Source organism: Sebastes fasciatus, chromosome 20, assembly GCF_043250625.1.
Source record: "Sebastes fasciatus isolate fSebFas1 chromosome 20, fSebFas1.pri, whole genome shotgun sequence".
In the NCBI taxonomy this organism is placed as follows: Eukaryota; Metazoa; Chordata; class Actinopteri; order Perciformes; family Sebastidae; genus Sebastes; species Sebastes fasciatus.
The window spans coordinates 9,639,883-9,658,392 of NC_133814.1; the positions used below are offsets into that span (position 1 = coordinate 9,639,883).

Genomic DNA, 18,510 nt, shown 5'->3' on the forward strand with positions numbered 1-18,510 from the left:
GCAAATTGTATGAATTTTGTCTGAAACATTTACTTATTTTATTCTTCTATTGTTATTTTTAGGTATGTTAATTTTAATACTTATTTATTCTATCTTTTTTAATGCACTGATGGGAGCTGGGAGAAACAATATTTTGTTTCCTTCTGTGTATGCAAATACTCAGTGAAATGACAATAAAGTGAATCTTGAATCTTGAAAATAAATACCATTACCAATGCCAAAATATCCAGGTAAAAAAAGAAAACACACACTTGTCTTTTTTTGATATATTTACTGTATTGTTATTGTTGTTATTATATATATCTTGTCCTAATTGTTTGTTATCACTATTATGTAGTCATATTATTTCTTTATATTAATCTTGTCTCTAGGTGGAGGATTCAGATAAGCCCAGTGGGTTTTTTGCCTCTTCCTGCACTATATATTAATCATCTATTTTTTTTGTTATGTTGTATAGTCTTAAATTGTGCAAAACAAATAAACAAACAAACTTAACAGTTGCTTTACTTGTGTTTTAATTCAGAATGGGTTAAATTATTGGTATACAATTTTAATTCATCAAATGTAAAAAAGCTTTTGATTTAAATGTAGTTTATTAAACTGATATAGCACCACACAAAGTGTGTACTCTCAATATGGATATTATTTTGAATTTTAAAAAAGTATATGGCTGTAGTAATAATTGAGTCAAAATATACATGGGTAAATGTAACAACAGGGGCTTTAATTATCAAATTGTCTAATTATCTTATTTGTATCCATCCTTAAACCTATTGGATTTTTTTTCCTCTTGCATTGCGATTGAGAAGCTTACATACACAATCAAACAAAAAAGTAATATCTTTTAATAAAATATAGGATTTTTACCTTACATTTTTTGGAATCAAGACCTTCTTGAATTTGACATGTACCGATGAGACTGTACCCCTATTTGTTTTTGTTTTTTTGGACAAACAGACAGGTATGTATGCATTTCTGCATGTGGGAATTTGTATATATGTATGCAAGTAATATAATCTATTTTATGTATGTATGTATGGGTGAAGGGGGGGAAAAGATGTCTCAAAGGAGACTTGAAAGACGTAACCAACCCATTTTGGAAAAGTGATGAATTATGTTCAAAATCAATAAAGATATGTGATAGAAAAAAAATGTTTTATTTGTGAGTAACCATCAAATAATCTTGTCATGAAACAATAAAGGTTGATTGATACATTTGACAGATAACATATCGACATATAAATTTTAAACGTTTACATTTTTTTTAAACGTGTAAGTTGGTTTAATTAACAGTTTTAAATAGCAGTCAAGCCAACAGTACATTCTTTAATATATATATATATTTAAATAAATAAGCTTAATAAATAAATAAATAATGCAGAGAATTCATCTATTCACAAAACAAATCCAACATGTATAAATGACTATTGCTGTTGTTAACATGTCAATCAGAACAGAACCACACAGCAGGTAAAGCAGCCAACTGCGTCATAAAGTGCTTTCCTGCTCACGTCGGTGTGTGTTGTGATCACGGCCGCTGAAGCAGTGCAGACATGTGCTGCTTCACCTCTCCGGGGTCGGCCACCGAGCAGGCCAGGACCGCCCCCCTGATCCCAGTCCTCGTTGTAGTGGATGGCAATATCTACAACACGTTATAAGAATCTTTCAACTTGTGATTTGCTTTTATAGCAGCAAACACACACACTGATGGCAAAGAATCAAAAAGCTACGGTACCTTCACATGTACTTTGCATCTTTCCAAAAGAAATTTCCACTTCATTGCGGTCCGCTCGTCATCAGTCAAACTGGTAAACTCCTCTGTCTGCAACAGATGAAATAAAAATGCTGTTTTTCCAACTCAGAATTTAAACGATCTCCAGAACAGTTTAGTTGTAAACAGAAACATAATACGGCAGGATAAGTGTAGTTCTTATTATTTTCAACATGTACTGGTATTCACCGGTTCTCTCATGTTCTTTAATCATAAGCTGAATAACCATCCTTCAGTGAAGTGGTACTGACCGTACAGCCGAGTGTCTGTTCTGCCATTGGGCTCCTGAGGCTGCAGGTGTGCAGGGTGCCGGTGTGGTCTGTGAAGTCCACCAGCAGGTCAAATCCTGTGATGGATGAAAAGGCCTGATCCCTCCCTGGACACAGCAGGTTGGTGCAACTCTGTGTGTCCTCAGGCACCTGAAACTTACACCTGCAGCTGAGACAGGAAAACAGACCGATCAAGGAATTGTTTATCAGTTATAACTCATCGTGAGCGGCAGACAAACTGATTTATTTCACTTAGCATATTCAAATAATTCAAAGTCATCAGTTTTGAGTTTTTCAATTGAATATCAGAGTTGTGTGAACTTACCACCGCGTCTTGATAACTTTTGAAACAGAAGAGTCGAGGTCGAGCCTGGAGATGAAGCTGTATGTGATGCCAAAGAGAGCTTCGGGATTCTCCTGGGCCTTCTGCTTCAGCTGGCTCACTGTGTACACGTCAGTGATGGAGTCCACTGCAGAGAAAAATATATGTCTGCAGTCTTATTCTATGTAAAAACAGGCAATGACACAGGCTGTACTTGTCACATTGTCATCTGATAATTCAATATGTTGTACGAGGACAGGGTGGTGATATGCTACTGTAGATATATCTTTTTTAATGTCAACAAATCCCATGAGAAGACAAAAACAAACAGTGCGTTACAGTTTTATTAATAGTTTGGTATGAGGTACTCATCCATAGTCGGTGTATTATACCTCTAGTAGTTGGCAGTCGGCACGCCCCCAGTTTGGAGAAACAGACAAGAGTTACTGCACAGAAGCAAAGCAGTGTACTGCTGTGGACGTGGGTCGGCAGCAAAATATATTTTAGCCACCTAAAAGAAAGGCCCACCTAAAAAAATCAATATCAGATTAAGTGTACGCTATATTTAGAATATTTCCACCAATTTACCTTGCTGTCAGACAGCTTTTTCCAGAGGGGAACTGAAGCCGTTGTATTTATCTATGCTCTCGCCAAAGCCACCAGACTCCATTGAAAAAAACTGTAATTTTACCTATTTGGTTTGTTTGTTTGTGCTATTGTGTGACTTTGGTGAATCAAAACTAACCAAAGTCACACAAACTAACCAATCAATGCAGCGTTAGACCAGCTCTCGTGTTCTGCGAGGTAAAATTACAGGTTTTTTTTCAAAATAGAGTCTGGTTGCTTTGGTGAGAGCAAAGATAACGGCTTCAACTCCCCGTCAGAAACATAGACTGTATAGCTGTCTGATGGCAAGGTAAACCAGTGAAAGGTAATACACTGACTATGGATAAGTACCTCATACAACCCCACTTCAAAACACCTGAACTATCCCTTTAAGCATCATGAATCCTGAGGAAATTTAAAAGAGAGAAAGAAAGAAAAGTCAAACATAAGAGCGGAGGCCTAAAATAAAAAAACAAACATTTTACATCAAGACACTTCTCATTCTAATACTGACATTTATCAGAACAAAGGGGAACCTACCGGGCACATCTTCTGGCTTCTCATCTTGATCCAGAGCACCAGACTCAGATACTTCTTTAGCGTAACTGAACAGCAGACTGGCCTCTCTGGTGTCTGAGGGGCAAATTGTGCTTGACATTGGACGGCAACAAACACCACTGGCTGCTCGGTTGATTTCAACCTTTGCTTTTGACTAATTGCTGTGATATCTTACCGGGATTGACAGTGATAATGGTTTTTGAGTTAACGGTTGCCGTCATGCCGTTGCGAAAGCTGTCAAAGCTAATCTTCGCGTCCGCTATGAAGAGCACTTTGAATGGAGAATAAAAAGTTAAAACAACAGTAAGCTATCTCGAACATAAACACAGTTTCATCTCAGATATCCGCCTCCGTGTTTCTCTTTCGGTACAGTGTGTTAATGGGACGTGACGGACGGGAATAACAGTTACATAAAGATTCATTATGTGGCTGAGAAGGAGCAGCAGCTGTTAACCTACCCGTCTCCTTGGGTATCAAAGTTTGCACGAGCTGAATGGCTTCTCTGTCCCAGCTGTGAGTGAAAACAGAGGTCAGGGAGTTGCTCGGTGAAAATCAAACACACATGGAGTTCAGCAGGTTAATCTAAAGCGTCATGTCACCAAAGAAGATTTGCGGTAACCTAAAGATACACAGCAGCGAGGCACAGGGGCCAATAAGACGGAATATGGCAGCAATTAATCTTCCAAATTAAAATAAAAGGAGCGTGACGCACCAGACGAGAGGGAAGGAAGAGACGGAGTCATCAAAGAGCTTCACTTCCAGCCTCTGCCCTTTGCGTCTGTCTGAAGTGGTGAACTCCTTTGGCTCTCCGATCTGTAAATGTAAACAGAATCATCTGAAGTTTCTATCACAATATCTTCCCTTCCTGAAAAAAAATGCAGCGGAGGGTCTGGCCTCTCTCTGAACTCTTTAGGGCCATTATGGTGAGTCGGTCTGTCCCAGACAAACAACGAGCGTACCGCCGTGTAACCACATTGACTAAACAAGACACAATGAAGTCTATTAGGCAATTCATGAGATATGAATTCAGTAAATTTAGAAAAGCAAAGGAATATTTGCTCAGCATCCACACTCATTGTCAAACACGTCCCACTTCGTGTTTATCAGGCTTCTCAGCCCGGCCTCAGCGACAGGTTCCATGACCTTCCCATGACTGACTTTCATAATGTTACATCAGACCACTTTTTAAGCAACCCTTTCCTTCTTGTTATTGCTGTTTTTTAAGCTCAGGAAACTTTCAACAGCCCACCATAGTTGAGTTTACTGTGGAGGAAAAGGGCAGCTGGAAAGCCACCATGTAATGCAACCACTGTGTGAAAATACAGTTTGGTTTCTCAACTAGTTTATCAATTTTCTTCTCATTCCCCTGTTGGAAAAATACCTCCTGAAAACCAACGATATCCCAAAAAATTTCACCACCAGTGTGAACCACGATTGATTCAACAAGCCACACTTATTTGATTGCAGACCATGACTGTTAGCCCACAGAGAAAAGCATTCCGGGAAATGTAGGAAATACCTAACATTAAGTAAAAGTAGATGTGGCAGGTTGATGAAAACGTGGGCACACTAAACAAGTAAAAAAAATTTGATAAATCAAAGCGTGAATGTATTCAAAGGTGAACTTCTCCCAATACTATTTAACCCTCTGAGAACATCTGGATCGTTGGTGATCCTTGCCGACATTACTATCTTTAAGATGCTGTAGCGGGCTCAGTTTTAAAGCTAGAGTGAAGATACTGATATCATATGAAACTAGACGACCTAAGACGATCCATTGGTACCAACCATGTCATGTTGGGAAGGGGGCTAAATAACGCTACAAATTTTGGGGAGGTAAAAACTGCAATGGCCATATTGACGGGGGTCTTTTGACCTCTGACCTCAAGATACGTGAACGAAAATGGGTTCTTTGGGTACCCACCAGTCTCCCCTTTACAGACATGCCCACTTTATAATTATCACATGCAGTTTGGGGCAGTCTAAATGTGTTATTTTCTCTTATTCTAAAAATGGTGTATTTGAATATTTCTGCATACTGGGGTCCCTAAACAGTCTTGGAATTGCATAAATTGGGTGTCACTGTAAAGCTGAGACTCTTGTGGATCCAATGAGCTGAATTGTATTCATCTTTGATGATGTTAGTCCCCATAGTAGCCATTTCATATAGTGATGCTATTTTTTTAAACTTGACCTCACTGTATAAAATGACCTGTTGTGACCTCTAGGATAATCACAGCCTCATGAAACTTTACAGCCACAAATTAAAGACCTAGAGCATTCAGAGATGGATGGCTTTCGTAGCTACATTGACAATAAGGGGGTTTCTGAGCAGTTTCAAGAAAAGAATTGCTCGCCATCCAATTGCCGAAAAATGCAATTCTTGCTTTTGATCCCAAATCACAACATGGGCTTTTTCTATGGTGTTCCTCAAGGTCTCAAGGTCTTGGTGTCTTAATGTGGTATTTTGAAGGGATTTTTGATCATTTTGATCAATTCTTGAGTGGTAAAAAATTGTTAAATTTAGCACCAAATCTGGTATCAACCCAAAAATTGCTGCAACAACTTATGAGGCATAAGTGAGCATGGGAATGACCATCGTATACTTCTATCATAATATTCTTAGCCCTTATATACTTTCAAAATGTATTTTAATTAATTCGTTTTTTTGTTTCCAAATTATGACTAGAGCAACTTGACACACAGTGCTGAGCTGCATCTCAAATTAATCTTCAGGTTCCCAGCTTTCAGATGATGTACACCACTTCTATGTGACATCTACTGTTGACCTGCTATCTCCCCCTAAAGACCTCCCCTCCCCCCCAAAAAAGACAAAAAATTGGTCTATGTGGGTGGGTTAATACTGAAAGATTGTGACCTTAAGGTGCCCTACCGATCTCAGTGCAGCCAGTATATTTATAACCGTGCCATCCAGCTTCTGCCCGTTGGCCACGATGTCTCCCAGAGAGTAGAAGTCTCCGGAGTCCTTCACCGGCAGGTGGATCAGTGGCAGCAGCCTGTCGATGGTGCCCATGTCAGCACACAGACACACCTGGGAATGAGCCTCCGACACCAGCAGCCTGTAGAGGCTGACACAACAGCAGACACACAGGCCTTTGAACCAGCAAGTGCTTTTGACACCGTCATCAGACATTACCCACTGTTACATCATATTTTACACAGCATTACACAGTGTTAACCTCACTACCCTTGAGCTATCTAAAGCACCACAGGGTGAGCATGACTAATTCCTCTACAATATGTGTATTAAAAGTGTTAATTACCTTGGTGTTGTGGGACAGAATTTGTCCCCTTTCTCTGGGTCTTTGCTGGAAACTAAAGGATTTTCAACGACAACTGGAAAAATAATAAGAAACAATTTTGGGTTTATCTTTTTGTTTTAGATTTAAAGTCATTCAACATTTTTAAAATGATGTTGTTACTACATTTCTATAATGATCTTCTGTGTAGCTCGATATTTATTCTACAAATAAAGAAATACATTACAAGCTGGACATGACCAAAGCTTTTTTTTGTACTACTGATATTGACGAATCTGGAAACTAGATATTGATAAATAAATAAATAAATAAATAAATAATTGCCAAATCCACTGATGTTTAAAGCTTTGTGAGTAACATCCTCACCACAGTCCCCAGTGCTGAAGCTGTTGGAGAGCCCGTTGACGTAACAATCGTTTCCCCAGGCTGAGACATTGATGAAGAAGTCAGGTGAGTCCTTAATGGTGAAGCTGAAAGTGAATCTGTCTACGCCAATATCTGAAATTCCGATGTATACGTTTGGTTAGTGTTGCAGTTCAATGGAAAAGAAAAGGAGAAAAAAAAGCTCATAGTGAACATTAATTTATCTGTTCTCCAGAAGAGGGGGCTGCTGTACAAGACACTGAGATGCAGTCCTGTTAGAGGAATGTGTGTCATTGAATGTAACAGCTTTAGCTGCACTAATATAATAAAAAGATACTAACTTTTTCTGTCAGGAAAGCTTTTGACATCAGTTTTCCCAATGATGATGCCTGCCACTTTCTGAAAAACATTACAAAGACAATGATAGTGTGCGGAGAGTTGCAGTTCAACACAGTTTACAAAACAAACTCAGGAAAACAGGCCTGAAATACATCCTGCTACACAGTTAAAGAAAATGATTCCTTGCTATTACTGTAGACACACTGCAGCAGCAACAAAAATATAGTTTTATTTTTATTTATTTATTTATTTGCACATATATAAAGCTGCACAAAATCCAGTCAATGAAAAAAACAAAACAAGAAATGTGTCAGGAGAGGTCAAGAAGCCATTGGTTTATACAAAGGACCTCCCCCCAACCCCAGAAGAAGAAAAAAAACAATAACAAAAAAGGAAGAAAGATCTAAACTAACATAATTTTAAAAATACAACAAAAGTTAAACAACAACAAGAAGTACACAAAACGTGCAGAAAAACCCTAACCAAACAGTGGAAAACAATCCAATAAAAACAATGAAATACATACAAAAAAACAGAACAGAAGAAAAGAAAATATATCTAAACATATCAAAAGATTATTAGATATCATGAATTAAATGTGATGATAATTTCCTTTTAAAATGTTCTAAGGATAACGAGCTGTTGATAGTACATTGTGATTGGCTGAAAATCATCATGAACTCACCGGATGAGAGAAGTTGGGATGCAGCTCAGAGATGGCAATGTAGGTTTGAGCAGCCATGTTGTTTAATCATCACTTAATCCCTTTATCCAGTCCAGTATTTATTGTGTTACAGACTCTGTAAAACAACCCAAAACAAATAAAACAATGAGTTGTGGTTTAATTCCACCTGGATTAAATGTATTAAAGTGATTTTAGAAAAAAAGTTTGGAAATTAGTGTTTGGTGGATTATTTCTCTGCTGTTACAATGCTAATTGGCATTGCATTTTACATCGTTGGAAAGCCTGTTTATTCACCTTCACAAGGATTTCTAGCTTGTAAGGATCCTGCATTTGTGGGATGAGCAGCACAGCTGATTATGTGGGTAGCGCCCAAGAAAAATTCTTTGCCTGGGTGAAAGATCCATGCAGCCACAACAGCCTGGCACCTCCTCCTCATGCTGGTCACCAACCTGGATGAGCATGAGGAGGAGGTGCCAGGCTGTTGTGGCTTCATATGGATCTTCCACCGCTACTGAGGCTCCTGATGGTGTATTAAATGAATAAAGTGTAAAATAGCCAATATGTCTTGTTTGTTCTTTGTTACTGATAGAGAGTTCAATCATCCAATCCACAAACAACTCAAAACAAGAGTCAGTACCAACAGGAGAATACACTGTTTACCATTGGCAGAGCATTTTGGCAAATTTTTCTTGGGCGCTCCCCACATAATCAGCTGTGCTGCTCATCCCACAAATGCAGGATCCTTACAAGTTGGACATCTGCAGCTGTCAGACTCCACAACCAGCACTGCTCCCAGTAGACCACTTACAAACCATAAAACTGACAATAACAAGATATTTTCAGGTGGAATTTCATTCATTCATTCTCACTGTGCAATATCATTTTCCACGTGTGCAATTTTGTTAATAGTCTGTTTATTGTCAATACTGTATATACTGCTCCTATTCTTATACTTACTTCTGTTTAAATGGTTCATATTTTGTTACACTTTGTTTAGCTCTTTTTTTTTACTGTGTTAGCTGATGCATGTTGTTTTTTGCACTATCCCCTTTGCTGCTGTACACTGCACATTTCCCCACTGCAAGACTAATAAAGGAATATCTGATCTTATCTTATCTTCTCATTGTGAAGGTAAATAAACAGGCTTTCCAATGATGTAAAATACAATGACCATTAGCATTGAAACAACAGAGAAATAATCCACCAAACACAAGTTTCAAAACTTTTTTTTCTGAGTTTATTTCTAACATTATCTAATACTGGAGCTTAAAGCAGAGAGTAACTTGCTAGTGAGCTAAGTAGTTAGCATGTTACTAGCTAACTCACTGTAGCTAATAGTGACAGGGTGAGGCTAATGCTAACTTTAGATAGCTATCTAGCTGACTAGTTCACTGCTATTCCTCCTCTACTGACACCATAGTGGGAGTATTGTAAGTCTATTTTGTTCTTAATGTATTATTGATTAAAATAGCTTAATTTCAGCTATACCTAACACGTTTTTCTGTTTATATTAGTTATATTTTTACCTGTTGTCCTCACAGTTTATTGAGTTTTTTTCGCGGGAAAACTGTTGCTACGCGACAGAATCTACGTAGCTCAGGTGCTGCCTTCAAATGCAGTCGGAAAAAAATGACAATTTCAAGTATCGAAGGAAAATAGAGGCTGATGGGCATGTTTTAGCAATATGTTTTATAATATGCTGTTATATTTATATACATGTTGTATCCTAACTGTCAGAACAGATTAAAGAAAATAAATAAATAAGTTTAAAATCCATTCAAAAGCCTGATGCATAGTTGTTGTTATTCAGCCACTACATACAGATTTAAAAAATCCAATTACAAAAAATCAACATATGGAAAGCTATTAGGAGCTAGTAAATGTTGCCTACAGGCAGTAATTAAAACTCAGATGAAGTAATTTGCAACTTTCTTTGTACTGTAAAGCAAAACAACACCCATCAATTATTTACTTACTAAAACCATTACTTATATTAAATCATCAGTCTCTTAGCCTGTTATTATGCAGTGCAAGCTCTGTGCTGCATGGTGTTCACTCATAGAGCACACAAAGGAAAATATGCTTGCACATCACCCATTTTCTCCCAGTTAATTTATCCCCCCAAAAATCTTTATGGATGTAGTTTTATTTTGTTCAATTTCTGTTGGAGGCCATGTATGAAATTTCATTTATTTCTTTATATTTTATATAGTATTATATTATTTATTTGTTTATATATGTTTGATACATTATAATTTTATTTATTTTTATTTATATTTCACCATTTTTACTTTCCTCCATAAAAATTTCCAAAACAATTTCACATGCACTAATATCCTACTAGAAATGTATAATTTGCTCATGCTAATTTAGACATTAGAATGTGACCCTGCTAATTAAACATCCACTTCTCTGATTCCCACTTTGTTTAGAATACTTCCACCATAAGTTACCACCTACAACTATGATCAGTTAAAACATCTTTTGTGGCAAATAAAAAGACCTGCATTCACCCAATGTTTCGGTAGACTTTATACGTGATGGATGAAATCTACAATTTCAACACACATTCAGTACAGCAAACATCTGTACAGCTGCGCAAACATGCATGAAATGGGACTGAACAATACAGCTGCTATCACTGATGGGCCCATTGACTGGAAGCTGTCAATTATACACACATCCACCTCACACACACACACACACATTATATTTGTCATCTCTTTAAAAGGTATCCCTGCACCTCAGACTCTGCTATCACCTTGATAATCCATCCCAGTCATCATCCACAGCGTGGGATTTGCTCTCAGACGGCTTTGATGAGATGAATTTGACAGTTTCCTGGTTTGTTTTGATAACACAAAGCTATATCTGACGTGTGATACTGGCTCATACATCTAAAGAGGAATCAAAAGGTGTAACAGTAAACCCCCATTCAGCTTCACACAGCCTTGTTCCTTTTCCACGGTGACTAATCCTCGCGGTTTGGCGTTTGGATCGGATATCTCATCCCTGTGACTAATGTTGATTTTTAGGCAGTAATATGTCTGTTGATGTGATTCTACGGTCAATGTGTTCCTAATCTGTGAGAGAAAACAGAGCAGTAGCAGCCGTTCAACACCATAACACAACATGGAGAGATTATTTCTCAGCAGACAGCCTGGTGTGTAATGTCCCATCGATGTATTGATGGACTTTTGTATAATGTTTGTATAATGTGAACTGATTAAATACATTGAACATGCAGCTATACGCCGAGGAATCGATCACCAAGTGCCTGGCTATTCAAATGAAACCAAATTTCAAATTCTAATTTCATTAGGTTTTTCTGACTACAGTGTGTGAGTCCATTAATCACAGCGGCACTGTAAAGCATCATCAGATAAATCAAGTGAAAGTTACTTTTGCTTCAATGATTTATCCATAATGAATTCATGGCCTGCAGTTAATCTGTCATCAATCACACTTTCTTGCGACATCCAGCCGGTTCTTTTCAAGTGATTTGAATAAACTGTTAGAATTTCTTTATGATAAGCAGCCACATAAGGTCTTGCATGTCGCATCTGATGGGGTGACTTTATTTAGAGACGAGCAGGAGGTACCTGCAGGGCGGCGTATATACCTGCAGGGCTGAAAAACACAGTCCCTGCAGGAATGTGTTGGGATTGGGTGGCCTCTCTGTCGCAGGTCGGCTCCCCGGAGGGCCTGCAGCCGTCTGACCACTCCTCGGCTATTAATCCATCATCTCACTGTGTGTGTGTGTGTGTGTGTGTGTGTGTGTATTCTCAGTGCATATAGTAGGGTTTTGCGTTATCACACAGGCATTATGAACACAGAGGATTCCATAGAAAATGAGGCAAGTATAACAACTGCAATCAGACGTGATACTTTTTGTAGTTGAGTAATGTTGTAGTTGAAGTATACAGTAATTAGCCTTCAGGCTTGCTGGCAGCCATATTGGCATGATATTGCCTCAGCACTTGGTAAAGCTGATTTTGTTAAGAATTATGCACCTTGTCCATCTCAACTAAACTACGCATGCTTTCTGTGCTGTTCTTCTGTGGGAATTCAATATCATGCCACTGACACATCAATCAACGTCTTGTTGTGGACACTCTTGATGCTTTTTAAGAAAACTGCATTTCTGCACTACACACTTGGAATAATAAGACAAACTACATCTGGAAAAACACAGGCATCAAACACCACAGTTTCATGAAGAATGTGGCTGTTTTAAATAGTTTTTCTCTATTCTTTACGCTTAATTGTATTGTGTTATACTGTATGCTTGCTATATATGTGAATGTTGTAAAAAAAATATATATTATAGCTCTACGCTGCCATTTTGGCCCAGCCGCTATTGTAAAAGAGAAAATGTATCTCCCTCATCTGGGTAAATAGAAAATATAACATAAAGTCTATAGCCATCGTCAAATTTGCACCCAAAACTACTACATTAAAGAGGTTATGCTTATTTGTTTACATGCTTTAATGTTCAAAAAACGCTTTATTTTTCTAATACCGGCTGTGCTGCAGCACTCCTTTTTACCCTCTGTCTGAAACGCTCTGTTTGAACCCTCCCCCCCCTTACGAAAAGCCCAGTCTGCTCTGATTGGTCAGCTGGCCCACTCTGTTGTGATTGGTCAACCGAACCAAACTCTTCAGACTCCACTCCAGCTCCGCTCTAACTAGCCTTGTTTGAGGGCGTGCCAAACTATGGCAGGTATTACGGAAATGTGTTACTTGGTGACATCACCACGTTACGAAAGAAAAGGCGAGACTTCAAGCAAGGCGTTTCAGGCAGTTCAGGAGCAGTGTTTCTGTGGGGGAGAGTAACTCCCTTTGGTGTGGACTTTGGGCTTTGTAACTTTACGATAAAACGATATAACACAATAAAGAAAAGGGATAAACCACAACATCATAATAGGTCCTCTTTAAAGTATTCTCTTTTATTGATGCCAATACAAAGTGAACCACACCTGAAAAGCCACTAAAAGTACATTCTCTTAAGTATTACAATTTTCGGGGAAATATTATCACTACATGTGCACACTCTTTTTTATTTGACAGACATATTAACTTAATACAATATGAGCTTATAAAATATGATCCTACCCTATAGTATATGAAACAGTTAATCTAGCTCCACCTCAACCAGCTACAATCAGTAGTCAAAACTCTACCCAATAATCCAATAATATAAATAATATTATATAACACTGACAGCAGCGAAACACCACTGCTTTTGAGACCAAAAGTATATTTTGCTCATTTAAGACCTTTACTTGTAATCGAGTCATTTTACATTGTGGTATTGCTATTTTATTTGAAGCAAAAGATTTGATCATTTTTACCCCGCTGTTCATATTTGGGCGACTGTCCACCGGATCTCCACGATGGCACCAGACAGGAGACTTGTGGTTCAGCTGGACACCCTGTGTAAAACATGAGAAGAGAGGAGGAAGCAAAGACACCGGCGACTGCCGCTCAGAGGCATGGCAACACAAAGACAACACAAAGCCAAGTCCTTTTAGAGCTGCAGGGACTGAAAGGATCCCTCTTTAGTCTTCTATTCGTTCTTTGTCAGACTGCACAGACTCGTGGTTTGATCTAAATCACCATTTGTAATCAGGAAGTCAAAAGAACTGATGTTTACACTATAGCCACATGTGATGTACCAAAAAACCCTACACAGGAAGTGGGCAGACAAGTTGTAGTTATAGGTTGGTGAACCAAAGGGTTTTAGTTCACATGCAAGCATGCACTCACACATAGACAATAGAGTTATTGTTAAGGATTTTTTTTCAGTGCACCATCTCCTGAATTCTGGATCTAATCATTATTTTATTGAATCCGATCATTAAAACATATTGTTCTGAACGGTGAGCAATATCTTGGCGTGGCCCAAACGTCTACGTCCAAGTATAGCTTTTGCAGTCGTTGGCAGCAGCCTCCGCAAATCTTTATTGGCTTCCAGAAGTGGAAGACGTCCAAACTGCAAGTATGTGTACACTGTAATTTCCCTGCCACCTGTGTGACTAACTACACTGTATAGCTGCTGCACCGCTGGGTCTGCTCAAAACCATTGAATCCAGCTGGGCTCTGGTAGAACAATGCAGTCTGTCTCCTCATCCCCGTGTCCAGTGAGAGGGGGGGTGTGCACGACTGACTGTGGAGGAAACCTTAAATGATGTTAATAACGTGCTGTTGAAAAGCAACACAAAGACAGAGATCGGTGGCATGCATGATGTCAGCTCCCATTATTACCGTATGCCACCATATTGAGGTAATGGGAGGAAAGCTGTGGCATTGGTCATGTTATTGCTAACCCATGAGACTTAAATGAGACGGGAAACGTTACATTATGTGAAATAAAAAATGAAAACTAAATGAAGGGGAAGTGACATTTCTGCCACAAAACATGACTGAAATTAAGCAACAACTCTGTTCAGTTATGTCCGTGTTCCTACGCTGTAACAGGATGTATTAATCAACGTTGATACAGCTTGTGGTTTGGCCGCTTTTATGTCACTGTCTGCACAAAACAGGTACCGCCACCTACACGCCCAGCTCAGGCATGTTTTTTATCTTCCTGTTGTCTGGCATGCACAGTTATAGCCTTAATCCAAATTTGCGGCATCCTTGTACATAAGTGAGAACAAGTGGGGGCTTGGGCTGAGAAATTCAGTCTGTGACATTACTTCGCACACCTCTCAGCAACCACAGCTAGTGCCATCATGGAGGTGGAGTCAAGAATTGTCTGTGTATATAGATAATGGCAAAACAAATATTAAAAAATCACTATTGAACATGATATATTTATATTTAATTACCTTTAAGAGGCATCTCCCAAATCCATACTACATAGGATACTAATTCTAAGCCGGTTTTGAGTATGTAGTCGTCTTCATACTGTGAAAAAAATGAAGTATACTCTGCAGACAGAATGCATACTAAATACCGGGAAATTGCGAAAACTGCCCGACGACCTATCCTAACCTTAACCATTCAAGGTCAATGCCTAACCTTAACTATTCAAGGTCAATGCCTAACCTTAACCATTCAAGGTCAATGCCTAACCTTAACTATTCAAGGTCAATGCCTAACCTTAACCATTCAAGGTCAATGCCTAACCTTAACTATTCAAGGTCAATGCCTAACCTTAACCATTCAAGGTCAATGCCTAACCTTAACTATTCAAGGTCAATGCCTAACCTTAACTATTCAAGGTCAATGCCTAACCTTAACTATTCAAGGTCAATGCCTAACCTTTACCATCTCGCGAGAATTTCCAAAATGATGGGTTACCTTCTAGACACGACCTAAATACGGTTGATTTTCGAGTGTTGATGGATACTATTCTCCCACAATGCAACGTAAAAAGGAAATGGAGGCTGAGAAGACATTTTTATTTAGTGTTGGCTCCAGGAGGCAACCAGGTCTGAAAAGTGAAGCCAAGGCAGAAGTGCCTTAAACTTGCATTCTTTCTAATAGCCAGCAGGGGGCGACTCCCCTGGTTGCTAAAAGAAGTCTGATTGTATAGAAGTCAATGAGAAAATGAGCCTACTTCTCACTTGATTTATTACCTCAGTAAACATAGTAAACACGAGTTTATGGTCTCAATCTCTAGTTTCAAGTCTTAAGTAAAATAATCGATAAAGTAGGGTATGCTTTAGGGTGTGGCTACCTTGTGATTGACAGGTCACTACCACAACGTTGTCCGGTCTGTGTGGTATCCATTTTTTCGTCTTACAACTTTAACCCTTTCACAGTGTGTTTTCAGTTCATGAAAGTTAACTGTAACATTTCGGTCGCCTAAAATTGTGTTATTCAGCGTTTGGTTGTACTTAACTCCACCCTCTCGTGTCACTTCTGGTTGCAAAGAACCAACATGGCGACGGCCAAAATGCCGAACTCGAGGCTTCAAAATGGCAATCCACAAACCAATGGGTGACGTCACGATGACTACGTCCATTTCATACAGTCTATGCTCTGTACCACAAATGTCAACCTCATGATTCATCATCCAACAGCTGTTGAAATATTTCACCAACCAACCAATGGACCAGTATTGCTATCCCTATAAAGCCGTGAAAAAAACCTTTTTAACTTTTCAAATTTATGTTTTTTTTTCAGCTCCCAATACAGCACATCATTACTTTCCAATCTGTATTTGGAACATGCAAGATGTTCGGTATTTGATATTTTATGGACAACAGTGGGGTATTGTGTTACTCACCCTGAATCCGATTTTCTGTAAGGGAGTGTGTGTATTTTGTGATGCACACTGCTTAAATGTGCGTATATGTGCGTGTGTGCTTACGTAGTTTTCAGTATCGAGTCACAGAGCATCACTCAATTCAAACTTTTTATCCACTTGGACAAAACTCCCGCCTGATATACTGCCACTGTCAATTTAATGTTACAGAGAAATTTTCACCCATCCATCACTTTAACTGTGGAGCTGTATTTCAGCTACATCAAAGCCCGCCATGCTGTCTCAGTCTATCACAAATGTCTTCACAACATCCAATGTTTAGGTATAGTTCCCCTCTGACAAGCTGTGACAGAAATATCTTCCTCCACATTTGACCCCGAGAGTCTTTTTCTTTCAAAATAATAAAAAAAAAAAAATCTTTGAAGTGTTTTTCTTCCTAAAATGAGGGGAGAAACACATTTCTTCAATTATTACGGAGTGATATATGAAACAGAAGCTTTCATTTCTTTGCCGCATGTGTTCCACTGAACAATGAAATCATTATATTCTGGAGCATCGCCCCTGAAAGTGGTACAAAGCAGGACACAGTTTCACGCTATAGTGACATTTATGAGCTGATTGTTAAATGGTTTCAGTGTTGCTTTGTTTAGGTGCTGATTTTATGGTACGTGGGACTGATGTTCTGCGTAAAGCATCATCTGTATGGCCTCAACATATGCAGACAAACGGCTTTTCAATTATTTATAATGGAATATTGTCTTTGGAGAGTCTCGTTAGAGGGTGAAATATGGAATGTTTGAATAACAGTGACATAAAGTCTAGTGAAGTGCTTACTGTTTGGAATATAAAACTCATTATGGTGTATTATTGGACTTATTATAAGACTTTGACTTTCCAAAGAGTACCAGATTTGGGCATGAATCAGTTGTATTTTTTTTTTTTTCAAAACTGGAATGAACACTGGAATTTTTGTCCTCTAATTTACTGGTGCCATGGTTAGAAATGCTCGAGGTTCAAGAATCTCATATAACAATATAAAACAAAATGTAATTTATCAGATCTGTATTTCTATGCATTGTTTATGGTCATGGTGTGGTTAGACGTGTCTCTGTTTTTCTCTTCCTCTGTCTTTCCTATATCCTTATCATGGTTATGATCTATTTACTGAAGGATATAATATGCAGTATATAAAGACAATCAGTTCCACTGATATTGCGATTTCTCAAGATCTCAACGTTATTTTACCCTTTAATAAAACATCTCTAGCTCTGTCTTTGCTGTACACCATGTGCTGCAATCAACATCTCTCTCATATCTGTCCGTTAAATACGAAGCTACAGCCGGCAGCAATGTTAGTTAACAGTTAGCACATATAACCCCCGTAGAACCACAACTTACACTTACACTTTTACACTTCAGTTTTTGTTGAAATTATTTATAATAAGTTAATAAGTGACCTTTAGAGGTGCTAGTAGGCAGATTTTTTCAAGCTTTAGACAGAGCCAGCCTAGCCGAGCTCAGTTTTCATGCTAAGCTAGGCTAACCCTCTCTGTGGCTTCATATTTGCGGACAAATATGAGAGTGGTGTCCATCTTCTCTTCTCAATCTTGACAAGAATTAAACATTATTCTTTTTTATTTTATTTTATTTATTTATATATATTTTTATTTGGCATAGTTTTGCCGGTAATAATAAAGCCAGCAGCTGGTTAGCTAAGCATCAGCTTCACACATAAGCCCCTTTAAAACCACAGCTATTCGTTTTTACTCTTCGGTATCTGTACAAGTTAAACTAGAGATTTATTTTTTTTATACTTTATTTTTTCCCTTTTTTCAAGGTTGTTTTCATATATGCAATTTACAGTTCGTAATTACAATAGTTTATAAACATTATTTTTTACCGCAAGTTAGATGAAATCCGGCTATTTTCCCCCCTAACAAGAGTAACAGGGGAAAAAATCATTTTCCCTATTTCTAAGAGACTACAACAAATTCTGTAAAAGTGAGTTATCTGAGAGAAACTGCAGCTCTGTGTTGCTAATATGGAAGTATAAATTGTATTATACGATTGTAAGACAGATACGGGAGAAATCCTACAA

At 38.3% G+C, this 18,510-nt stretch overlaps 2 protein-coding genes across 3 annotated transcripts in view; both read right to left on the bottom strand.

Annotated features, from left to right (window-relative positions):
* The window catches only part of mlst8 (MTOR associated protein, LST8 homolog (S. cerevisiae)), a 118,211-nt gene that overhangs the window by 5,888 nt on the left and 93,813 nt on the right, over positions 1–18,510 (bottom strand). The window lies entirely within an intron of this gene.
* meiob (meiosis specific with OB-fold) lies at positions 1,137–13,769 on the bottom strand. 2 transcript variants are annotated; one of them, XM_074620826.1, is made up of 14 exons: positions 13,549–13,769; positions 8,195–8,309; positions 7,512–7,569; positions 7,174–7,305; positions 6,811–6,883; positions 6,420–6,615; positions 4,239–4,339; positions 3,985–4,037; positions 3,702–3,797; positions 3,509–3,601; positions 2,366–2,510; positions 2,023–2,209; positions 1,736–1,822; positions 1,137–1,642 (listed from the first exon to the last, which is right to left on the bottom strand). In XM_074620826.1, the coding sequence occupies exons 2-14, from the start codon at positions 8,249–8,251 to the stop codon at positions 1,529–1,531; spliced, it is 1,392 nt and encodes a 463-aa protein (XP_074476927.1). In that variant the 5' UTR covers positions 8,252–8,309; positions 13,549–13,769; the 3' UTR covers positions 1,137–1,528. The 2 variants fall into 2 exon arrangements, with proteins under 2 accessions (XP_074476927.1, XP_074476926.1); XM_074620825.1 differs by lacking the exon at positions 13,549–13,769 and adding an exon at positions 9,721–9,821 and having other exon boundaries at positions 8,195–8,307.

Coding starts and splice junctions, on each gene's coding strand:
- meiob (XM_074620826.1), bottom strand. CDS start 8,251: ATGGCTGCTCAAACCTACATTGCCATCTCTGAGCTGCATCCCAACTTC. Junction 4,340..6,419: donor TACTGGCTGCACTGAGATCG/GTAGGGCACCTT, acceptor TTACATTTACAG/ATCGGAGAGCCAAAGGAGTT. Junction 3,798..3,984: donor TTTGATACCCAAGGAGACGG/GTAGGTTAACAG, acceptor CTCCATTCAAAG/TGCTCTTCATAGCGGACGCG.